This window comes from Telmatherina bonti, assembly GCF_933228915.1.
Source record: "Telmatherina bonti genome assembly, chromosome: 5".
In the NCBI taxonomy this organism is placed as follows: domain Eukaryota; kingdom Metazoa; phylum Chordata; class Actinopteri; order Atheriniformes; family Telmatherinidae; genus Telmatherina; species Telmatherina bonti.
Window position 1 is genome coordinate 27,422,130 of NC_136623.1, and position 11,885 is coordinate 27,434,014.

General features: G+C 37.8%; 1 protein-coding gene across 2 annotated transcripts in view; it reads right to left on the reverse strand.

Annotated features, from left to right (window-relative positions):
* Positions 1 to 11,885, reverse strand: part of dnah5 (dynein, axonemal, heavy chain 5) — a gene marked incomplete at both ends in the record, with an annotated part of 97,426 nt that overhangs the window by 53,477 nt on the left and 32,064 nt on the right. For both annotated transcript variants that reach the window (XM_079241402.1, XM_079241401.1), the window contains 17 exons: positions 599 to 745; positions 2,139 to 2,292; positions 2,823 to 2,930; positions 3,534 to 3,668; positions 3,979 to 4,173; positions 4,729 to 4,916; positions 5,147 to 5,254; positions 5,725 to 5,795; positions 7,174 to 7,346; positions 8,195 to 8,419; positions 8,555 to 8,767; positions 8,904 to 9,060; positions 9,247 to 9,410; positions 9,621 to 9,774; positions 9,920 to 10,119; positions 11,432 to 11,524; positions 11,637 to 11,784. In XM_079241402.1, the coding sequence (XP_079097528.1) occupies positions 599 to 745; positions 2,139 to 2,292; positions 2,823 to 2,930; positions 3,534 to 3,668; positions 3,979 to 4,173; positions 4,729 to 4,916; positions 5,147 to 5,254; positions 5,725 to 5,795; positions 7,174 to 7,346; positions 8,195 to 8,419; positions 8,555 to 8,767; positions 8,904 to 9,060; positions 9,247 to 9,410; positions 9,621 to 9,774; positions 9,920 to 10,119; positions 11,432 to 11,524; positions 11,637 to 11,784 (2,633 nt within the window). The remainder of the gene's footprint in view (positions 1 to 598; positions 746 to 2,138; positions 2,293 to 2,822; positions 2,931 to 3,533; positions 3,669 to 3,978; positions 4,174 to 4,728; positions 4,917 to 5,146; positions 5,255 to 5,724; positions 5,796 to 7,173; positions 7,347 to 8,194; positions 8,420 to 8,554; positions 8,768 to 8,903; positions 9,061 to 9,246; positions 9,411 to 9,620; positions 9,775 to 9,919; positions 10,120 to 11,431; positions 11,525 to 11,636; positions 11,785 to 11,885) is intronic.

The window sequence follows — 11,885 nt, forward strand, 5'->3', positions numbered from 1 at the left end:
ATGAAGGCTCTTCTTCATGCTTTGGCTCTTTTTTTACTCTTGACCCAATATCCATTCCTTATTAGGAACCAGTGGAGGTTGTGCTAATATTTATATATAGCGCTATGATGGTCATTATAAAAACTATTTAAGTTATGATGTGGTCAGTATCATATTTCTTTGGAGAAGAGAACAAATTAATTAAACTACTTAGATAAAAAAAAAAAAAATTGTATCTAGTTTTATAATATCAAACTTGATAAAATGTACTAATTGAGTGGTATTTTTATATTTACTCTTGATTGAAAAGATTTGAGATATTTTCATTGTCATCTTCCCCATTTAGCTGAAAAAGTTGTCAGGCCAGATTTACCAATATTATAGTATATGTAGAATGTTCCTTGAGTTTATGTAATAGTAAATATATACCTCTTCTTCTACCAAATGTAGATCTTTTAAGATAACTGACCAGTGTTGAAGAATTTCAGGGTGATTCTCATCCACACCTGCTCTTTTGTTGCTAAAAAGCATCTTAATTGCCTCTGCCTGGGGTTCTAGTGGTTTTAGACTTTTCAGTGTCAACACACAGCAGCAGTGTTGAGTGAGAAATGTCCCTGACCTTTCTTTGCTCTGAGTGTTTTCCTCCAAAGTGTAGAGAAGATGCCATCAGTCCAGTCATTTGTGGCCACATCCAGCCGGCCAAACATCTGAGGTGCAGTGATGGCTTTGGGGTTCATGCGCATCTCTCTGTGGGGTTGACCACACTCTGGGAGAAGAAAAAATTGACAGAGCCATTTTTTTGTATCAATCACCCAGAGGTATGTGTGTTTCTATCCAACTTAAACAAAGACAGCAAAACTTACAATGACATTCATTTCCAAACTGCCTTTACTGTGAGGCTGAATTTTCTTGTTTATTGTTAATTACTGTTAACTTACAAACCCGTTTCCTCTTAATTAATATAAAAGCAAAGATTTTTCTGCCAACATATTTGTGTGTGCAGTTACATCTATATACCAACACTAAATTCCCAGTCACAGCTTAGGGCAGCTTGTAGAGCTCTGGGGTGCCAATTAGGTCAATAGCCCCTACTGCAAAACCACAAGGTCACAGGGTTAACACAGCTCAGTCATGGTCTGAATGGACGAAGGCAGTGAGCATTTCTTGTAACACTCGATTATTTATTTTGAATAACAAAGCAGTGTTTCATTTATAATACCATCTAAGTTTTTATGAGGTGATCCTGCTGCAGCTAGCTTATGCTGCTTTGTAGAAATAATGCAACTTGCGACAAGGTTAAAGTTAAGAGACCTCTGCCTCTTTTCTTACTATTTAAGTAAAACATGTATGCCTTTATGTATTTTAAAACTGAGGAAATTGTATATATCTTATTTATATTATATAAATTCCTGGAGTTCTTACCTTTCAAATGTCTAGTAACACCCTACACCACTGTTCATTGGGTTCAAATGAATTTATATAACATGACTGAGCCTCCTTGCTTTAAGCTTTAAGCAAATTATGAAGTAAAGAACATGTAAATTATGAGGTAAAGAACATGAGTCTGTCTTACTTGCTTTTCATTTGAGCTTCCAAATATAAATCAGGATACTAATACAACAACCAACATTTAATTCTCATAATTCTTTATAATATTCATGATCTACTTGATGCATTTAAATATTGATGGCGTTTTGTGTGGAGTTTTATGTTGAATTTAGTTCACTCCGTTTATATTCCTTGCTCTTCATATTTAGGCTTTTTTTGGCACATGTAATTAAAAACAAACCTAAATTTTCTTGACAAGCACAAAGCTGCTCTGACCACCTTGTTCTGTGCCTGGACTTGCATTCCATCTGGCTACAAAGCATGTGTTTAACAGGACAGTTTCCTGTGAAATCAGTGTTTCCTCATTAGTATGCAAACATATCTAGAGGAGTGCTCAAAATTTGCAATAAATTCATGGTGCTGAGTATGAACTTTCTATAATTTCTTTAACTTTTTAATCCTGGCATTATGAAATACTGACGCAACATTCGGAACAGGAAAAAAAATATGAGAATGTTGTAAAAAAAAAATCCCCTTAAATTAACTTGTTCTCTCTTGCAAATGTAAACATACAAGCTCAAAATACATTACATTACTTTACCAAATCCTACCTGTCATAGCTCTCATCAGTGTGTGTATGCAAGTAGTCTTTCCGGCCCCACTGGGCCCCAGTGCCATCATGCCATGTCGAACCCTCTGAGTTTCAAACAACTGGATGACCTTTAGTTTCCAGGGAGGGTGGCTGATCAGACCTGCATCCTCAACCTAAGGGAGAACAGTGTAAATATTTGTTGTTTTAGGTGTATTCATTTTAACTATATGCTTATATGCATACCAAGTTTAATGTCATGTTTTGTATAAAATCATGAAGGTGCCCTATGAAACTGCCATCATCTCATGTACATTCATGAAAGAGTGAAGATAAATGATCTGAGAGAGATGCATTAAAAAAAAGAAAGTTGTAGACTTTTATTTTGATGGTATACCTTACTTACAACTTAACTATTTTCTCTACACCGTTTTTCACAGAGAAGTGAGATTAGGTCCTTGACAAGCAACAGATGGCACCATTTGCATCCCATCGGGTACTATATCTTGAGGCACTTTAAGAACGACATGAAAAATACAGCAGTCCCACAAGCCATTAGGACTCTGCCGGATTTACTCAGCCTCTTAATTTCTCTCTCACCCCTTGTTTACTTTTTTTTTTTTTTTTTACTGTCTTGGATCACTATCTCCTATTCTATTACTCCACCCTGTAAACACAAATTAACTCAAATCTCCCTCCATCTTACCTGTCTGTCGATAGCAGCCTCTAGTTCAGGGTATCCTGCTTTATCCAGCTGGATGCCTGGGAAAAGGTCCTCGATCAAACTCAGGAAGAGTGGCTCATCCTCATCAATCTTGGAAACAAGGAGAGTTGGAACATGCGGTTGCAAAAATATACACAGTCAAGAAAGCCTTGCAGTTAGTATGAAGTATTATTATTAGTAGTAGTATTCTTATTATGAAACATTTAGATTGTAATGTTTCATTACTAATATTTCACCTCTGCCATCATGTTCTATTCGAGTAAACTGGGATATTACTGGTGAATCTTTAATATCCCATGCTCATTCAGTAACTTCTTCAGGAATATTTCATTTAACTGCTTGAGAATATGCTGAGCATTTTGCGATACATTTTATTGCCTTTAATTTCAGAACACACACACACGCATGTATATGCATACATGTATGGTATACTACGATGGTAAAGTCCACCGCCAATCTTTAATAAAGAAGACAAAGCAATCTCTTGTTCCAATTGCCTTGATTCTCCAACCAGGATCATTGTCTATAATCTGCCGCCTCAACCAGCAATCCTACTATTTCAAGGCACAAATATGGACTTTACATTTTATTAATTCCTATCAGCTACAGTTATAATTCAAAATTAAACAGATCTCTAATAATAAAATATAAAAAAAAATATTTTATTGGATGTTTAAGGTAGTGTAAACAGACCAGTTTGGAAAGATTCATGTCTCTCAGAACCCTCATGACGATGGTGGACTCTGTGTCACTGGGGTTGGCTCGTTTTGCTGCTCCCAGAGTTCGCAGAACTGACAAAATATTCCTCAGGCCAAAGTCATAGTGTACCTGGAAAATTGCACACGGCACTTTAGATCAAGTTTGCTTTCAGACCTGTCAAATGCTGGAATATGTAATGATAACTTTCAAGTTTTGATTTATTTCCACAGCAGATTTAAATGACATTTATTTAAACACGCCAGAGGGTTTACAATGTAACCACTTTCATTTCTACAAGCTCCCGCCACACTGTTATGATAATGTTTTATTGGCACATTAAAGTCAACAAACAAGCGTGCATGGATCAAATTAGCAAGTGCTTGTATGTTTTCAAATCTATGACTGCAACTCACTTTCTTTAAGAATTCTGTTTCTTCACCTGTTTAGAGAGTTGCTCCTCACACAGCTTGTAAAGTGTGAAAAACTTGCGAGCCAGCTCCACGTTGTCTATAAACCCGCAACTGGCCAGCTTTACCCTGATAATGATCTGACGGTCAGGAACCATCATGGCTACAGAGCGGAAGTTAATCTTCAGGTTTTCAGGAAGCTCCTGGCGGCCTGCATAACCTGGGTTCTAATTATACAAGAAAAAACATGAGAGATGAAGTGGTCAGAAAATTACTGCACAGTATGGAAATGAAAACTTGGTAATAATTTTAAGAAGAGGCAGAACTTTGTCTTAAATACTTTAGCTATGAAAGTATTCATTTTGCTTATAAAAAAAAAAAAAAGGGGGCAGCTTCTCAGCAAATTTTCACTTTAATATTTGATAATCACTTTTTGTGAAAGTACGAGAACTACACGCCTCCCAAGCCCTCATATTAGTGAGAAATTAAATAAATGAAATTGATAAATGAAGTGAGAAATTAAATAACGTCATAATGTCATTTCATATCTCAACCTAGTCATGATTACTTTCTTTGAAAAGACAATTCGCTCAATTTCATCAGTAGAGTACCGTGGTTTGTGTTTGGGTCACATGGCTCTGTTCTGGGACCTCTCTGTATTTCCACCAAACAAAGTTGCCTGAGGTGGGGTGAAGGCACCCACCAGCAGTGAATATGTGCAAGCATTTAGGTTACGAACCAACAGATGCAGGAAACTTGACTGTCTACAACATGTCACTGACCATTGTAAGGAAAATGCCAAACTCTGGATTCATGTCAACATTGTCTCCATCAGTGAAGACGAAGCTTTTGCGACGTTCCTTCTTGCAAGTAAGAACTATTGCAATCTGCTGTGCTGCCACCGACAGAACTGGAAGGTCAATCCGATTGAATTCATCGAAGCAGCCCCAGGAGCCAGACTGAGCCAAACCTGGAAATTACACAGAACTTAGCAGTGATTTTACTGGAAGCATAATTAGACTGTTCCAATTTCATATGTCTGTGATTAGTTTGTAAAAAAGAAAAAAAAAAAAAAAAAGTAAAAAAAAACATTTTTTGGGGGGGTTAAATGTAGTTTAGGTATTCTTTTTTAGGGACACTTTTTTGTATTAACAAAATGAATAACTAATTAACAACCATTATTTGGCTTTTTGACTTTACCTTTGAATATTCTTCCCAGTCCTCTGAAGTCCATTTGATCAGAACAGTTGAAAACCACAACATATTTTCCCAGACAGCGGCCCATGTCTTTTGTGGTCTCAGTCTTTCCTAGTAACAGAAGATAGATTTCTCATTTCCAAAAATAAAAATTCTGTTATTTTTATGACGTAAGAAAATACTCCAGAGTATCCAATAAATCTTACCCATAAACAATGTGGTTCTAATCACAGATGGATGCAGTTTTTTGTTATTTTTTAATTATTCATTTGTATAACCTCAGCATAAATAAAAAAACACCCATCATTATCTATTCATGTTAAACAATAAATAATATAATGCAACATGACTGCATTTTCCCTCCCCGTTCTATTATTATTTTGTTAATGACTGAGTCCAAAAAACAGCTATGGTAACATGTGCACGTACTACATAAATTAATGTAACATATCCCTTATATCCCTTCACAGACAGACAGACAGACAGATAGACAGATAGACAGATAGACAGATAGACAGATAGATAGATAGATAGAATTAAAATAAAAACAAAAGGTAAAAGCTATTTTTCACAAGTCCTACCTGTTCCTGCAGGACCTGCAGGAGCACCACCCATACTCATGCCAAGGGCCTGGGCTAAGGTGATGTAACACCTGAGTGCAAACATAAATACTTTAATTTTCTTAACAACAGTCATCTAATGAAATATTTTACATGGTCACAAATCCAATTTTCTCAATTCCAGTTTTTCTGTTTTCTACAATTTAGCTTGTTATTGAAGAAAACTACTGCTACACAATTCTCTGCTTGGAGGCTGAAGGTCAGGAACAGCTAGAGAATGGGTCCCTAAAGCAAATTGGCATCCGGTTATTTGCTCAAAGATACTTCAGAGAGGAGGATGACTGAAAAGAGGATCCAACCATGGCTTGTGGCTCAACACATAATCACAGTGAAACAATGCTTGTGACATGTTGTCTTGTTCAGAAAGCTCAAAACAAATTAGACCACTCTGATTAAAAGCATGAGAGGATTTTTGTTTTTACAAGTTAAAGTTTCAATCATACTTTTATGTACTTTTAAACCACATGGAGTGGCAGAGAAGATGAAGGACGGATAAGATGAGAGAAAGTACACAGAAAAAAAAAAAAAAACACTACAATGCATTGGCTAACAGAAAAAGGAAACCAAAAGTGATACATACAAAGATACATGGCAGTGACAACATCAGGACTGCTTTGGTGCCTTCGGCCATAAGACCAACATGTCACTTCTTTAGAGAGCTGCTGTCAGATGTTTGCTAGCAATTTCCTCTCTGCTGCTGTCCCTTCACGTCTCCCTCTCATTGTCTCTTCTCATATTTCTCTCTCTGTCCCTTCACATCTCTCTCTCCGAGGCAGTTAGTCTGACTCTGGCTGTTGGTGTATTCCTCCCTCCTTTCCTCTGTCTGATTCGCTTCCCCTCTCCCCGTCAGTCAAACCATCCCTTAGTGACAGAGGTGATGATCACTGCGCCAGAGTGTCTGCTCCTCCCCACTAATTCTTTCCTCCAAAACCCAGGGCAACTTTCCAGATCTACTCCTCAATCCAGCCATGAGTCCAACAATTTGAACCATTTTATATAAATTGATGCAATATATATGTTGACCAATGTTACAGCAGAATACTGCTGTAAATTGTTGCCTCTTTGTGTGATTTTGAAGTTCTTTACTTTGAAGTTCTTTTATTACAACAACAAAGTTTACAACATTCTGAATGTCTACTATTTTTTATCAGCAATCACATGTACTTTATGAAAGCATTAAAGCTGACTCAGCAATAAAGATAAAGTCATAATTTCAATGCTTAGTAGTATTGTTCTTCTTCACAACTGAAAAAGTTTCTTTTTTTTCCATTCATAAGAATTTGTATGTGTTGATTTATGAATTAAAAGTAATCCTGGAGAAGTGCAACAAAAAATCTACCATTTCATTTGTGGTTTACACAACAAATACCTTCCTCTGATTTGTGTCCACTTTCATGAATTGCCTTTTACCTGTCAGTCAGAGGTGTAATGACAAGTCTTTCTGTGCAGCCCAAGAATTCATTCTGGTAGACAAAGCCCACATCTGTGATGTTGATGATCATCTTGTCTGAGTCCTCGTTGAAGTAGAAACGGCACTGCTTCAGCCACTCAAAGTCATTAGGGCTTTTTACATGCAACCGGCACTGGAAGGAGAAAAAGGAAAAGGATAGGAAAGGCGAGGAGGCACAAAGAGACACGGAGGAAGGATAAAATGGTGGAGATAAGAGGCAAAGAGGACATTGCAAGCAAGGAATAAGAAGCACCATTCAGAGGATGATGTGAGGAGAGAGATAAAAGCAGGAAAATATAGGAAAGGAGAGGTGAAAGGGGAAGATGCATGAGGAAGTGACAGGAAGCTTAGAATGAAGAAGCAAAAAAAAAAAAAGAGGTAAGGGGAAGATGAAAGAAAAAAAGGTGAGTACTCATGATGTGAAAAGAGTGAGGACGGGAGGTAAAGAGGAGGGGTAGAAACGCAGCAAGTCAAAGAGATGGAGGGAGAAAAGGCAGTAGAATAAGGATACAATGAGTAAACGACAAAGGAACAGAAGGGGAGCAAGGGTTAGGAGATATTGAGAGAAGAAATAAGGTGACGGGACAGCATAAAGATATTCAAGAAAAATGAACAAGGGCAAACATGACAGAAGGAAAAAACATTTATAGAGGAATGAGTGGAATTAAATACAAGTAATAAATAAATCTATCAATATAAAATCCTTTTGCTTTTAACAAACATTTCTCTCCCTGGAATGAGACATTAATTGACTTCCATTAAAAATGACTCAAAAATCTTTGGACAAAGTCTACTTTTCACAGTAAACATGATCTGATATTACACAGTTAAAGACCTGAACAACAGACAGGTTTATAAGACGGCAGCTATCTTTAATAGGACATTGCTACTGGAAACAAAACTTGGCAGAAGCTGTAAATACTTTGTGTATGCATCATTTTGTGTACTTTGATAAACTGTTAAAGTGAATAATATACACACCAAATCGTCAAATATGTCCCTCTGGTGGACATGGATGGTAATGAGGGTCTCATACTTGGTCCGCTCCACAGCTTCTAGATCTCTTGTGGTCATGTCAATTAGGGTGTTCAGTAGATCTAAGAAGAGCTGGTTGGTTTTAGGCATGATGCGGCGATCATACCGAGCATTTGTGAGAGCCTCCTCAGAGTCTCTTGTCCATATCATCTGGATACCGAGCAAGCCCACCTGGATTTAGGATACAGATATTATGGCATGACGAACAAATGCACTCAAGACCTTCATAATGTTTCCATGGGTTTGGGTTGAGGAAAACTCCTCCATTTTTTAATTTGTTCTGTCAATACTACTTTAATGGCTTACTTGAGCCGGGAAGGAGTTTAGAAAGTCAATGAGCTGAAAGCCAGAGTCCTGGATAGTCAAAGCAGCCTGTCGGATCACCAGGTGCAAAGACCGCTGGGATTCTTTCAGCAGGGCATTCAGCCACACCTCCACGTTCCCTTCTGCTGTGACGGGACGCTCCAATTCCACAGTCTCCCCCTCTCGTGAAGACACAGCCAAGATACGATCATATACCTACGACAGGAAATATTCATTTACTTGGATATATATTTTTTTAGTGCTCATCTCGTCAATTACAGGCTGATGACACTGAACTGGCACAAAGCATGTACCATAGCTAAAATTATCGCTAAATATCGAAATAATTAACCTTGTCATGGAATCGGACACATTTGATGTTGTCGAAGACGTTGAGAAGGTGGGCCTGGATGGTGTGCGAGTCTGAGGCCTGGCCAAGAATCTCCAGCAAAGCAGGATCAGAGACAAAGAAGAAACGTGGGAACAAGAGACGCTTCTTTTCCAAATAGCTGTTTGGCGACATGATTTAAAAATTAATTGGCTCATTAGCGACTGACAGACAACACACAGAAAGGAGAAGAAGAGCAGGGCTTTACATATAGATATAAAAAACAAAATACTTCCATTTCAAACATTTGAAATAGTCACACTAGAAACCGTGGCATGAGGTGAATAGTTTGTGTCTTTGTACTCACCCTGTCAGCGACTTCTGGCAGATCTCCAACTGTTCAAGTAGATGAGGAAGCAGCTGTCCCATGGTCTCATCTCCCACACATGACTGAACAACGTTGGGCATTTCATGGGCACGCATCATGATCTTCACCCAGGATTTATCAATATTTGAGAAACGCTTTGCTTCCTAAAGTGAGATTGAGCTCATCGTTCACCTCATTCAAATGAGTACATTCACAGAACAACATGCCGCATGAAACGTGTGTTTGGTTAAACATCTTTAAAATGATTTATCAGGAATTTGTTTAATTTCAGAGACAACAGGGGCACTGGTTACCATTAGAATTTAATCAGTTTGCATGATCAAATATAAATAATTGACTGTAACACAATTTACCTTGGGTAGCTGTTTGGCAATGTCTCCGCCCACAAACACAGCCTCCAGATAGATCCAGAGATTCTGTACAGTCATCCAGTGTTCAATTATATCAGTGGTGTTGGAAAGGTTCTGAACCCACTTCTGTATCTGGCCTTTGAACGGAGTGTTGTATCTGAGAGAGAAGTAAAATCTGCGTAAGCTGTATAGTGTGACACAGTGGGGTTGTCAGGTGTCACCTTGTTGCCACAGGTGGTACTTCCTACACCTGTGCGACAAAACATTAATTCTGCTCTCCCAACAATTTGTTGCAGTTTTACCTGTTGCTCATGAGAGACCCCAGAATCATCAGGCTGTCTTCCATGCTGGCGATGATCTCTGACGTGCTGTCTCCTCTCAGCAGCAGCTCTCCACGGGTCTTAAAGTTGGCAAATGTAAACGTTTTGTTGTCCCATTCGCCGATCACTTGTTTCAGCTTCTGTTCAATATCTCGCTCTTTTACTGCGCTGATGCAGATATCCTGTGAGGTAAAATAAAAACATTAGCGTTACAAAATTATTGGCAAAGAACTTTATAAAATACACTGATATATAATTGTTTCTGAATGAGCTCCACTACAGTCATAAAAGCACAACTTTATTAGTATGAATCAACAAGAATTCAATAGCCTTGATGAAGCACATATGAATCCAAAGATAATGCCCATTGCATTGTGAGAACATTAAAGCTGTATTAGTCACAAATTATCCTTATTTATACAAAACTAATATTTAGAGGGTATACTGTCATATTCAGTGAACAAGTATGTTCTTACATGAAGAAAATAAAAGTATTGTTGGCTCTTAGATCTGTAAACTGTTAGTGAGTGGTATTTAAACGATGTGAAGAGCAGCTTCCAGATATTCTGCTGAATCCAGATCTTATGATCAGGATGATTAGTTTTAATGGATTAAGTGGTGCAAAGATCTATGAAAAAATAAAATAATTCATTCCAGATATCCACGTTTAATGTGCAACACCTATTTCATAAATCTGGTAAACATATTGTATTTGGAACTGTTTGTATCTGTGTGTGACTAATGGCAAATTAATGAGTGGTGGAAGACAGCGGAAAAATGACACAGTGGCATTAATACAGGCGGATTTCTTTCAGAAGTTACAATAACGGCGCTCTGAAAAAGTCAAAGCAGGTGAAATGATTGCTTAATTAAAAAGTGTTTTTGTTCAGCACTGTTTGGTTCAGTAGTAGCGTCCTCATGTTGTTGTGATACAGAGAAGCTTTGAGCTCAGCTGCTGGGAAACAAGCAGAGCAGACTGGATCGAGGAGGTTGATTAGCACAGCTGCATTTCATCAACCTCAAATTATTTATCCAATAGTCTGCTGAAAGCCTGCTGTGCCCATGGATAATAGTAATGTCAGTTGATGCAAGACACACATCTGGGATCTTTTTCTTAAATTTGCATCTCAGCTGGCTTCACATGTAACCAATAGCTGTGTTTGAGTTCTGAATAAAGAATTACTAAAACAGGTCTGTATCTGGCTAGACAAGGCAAGGACAGTTTATTTTTTTACAGCACCTTTCATGAACAAGACAAGACAAAATTCTTAGCATGTCCTGTAGATCAGGGGTACTCGGTTAAACCCAACTGGGGCTGCAGTCCTGCAGGTTTTTAATGTTTCCATGCTTCAACACACCTGACTCAAGTTAATGGATCATTATGCTGAACTTCATAAATTATTGGAGCAATTTAATTTAGAGCAGAGAAACATTTTCAATTGCAGGACTGTCACCACCCTTAGGACCAAACTGAATAGTATTTTAAATACTAACCTCAATCTCTTCTTTATATTTCAGCAAAGGTGCTTCCATAATGTTACGTAGCTTGAAAGTCTCTGTTTCCACTTCAAAGGTATGCCCAGTGATCTAGGCACAGAATCAGAAAGCCACGGTCAATAATATTTTGATAAAAATACAAGCTGAAAATAAATAGAGGGAACTAAAGGTGCATGCTGATGGTGCCCCATGTTTCACTGACCTCAGCAATTCGCTTCCAGTGTCGTGTCATCATAGCTTTATTAGTCATGAGTTCCAACAATGGACAGCACTCACTGAATTCATCGATGGTTTTCTTCAGGTCCAGGAAGGCCTGCCACTCTTTCAGAGCACGTGGTAGCTTGCGACATCTTAGTTCACAAAGCGCAATAGTCAACTATTAACAGTTAATATATTATATCTTTATCTCTCTCTATACATATACACATATATATACACACATATATATATA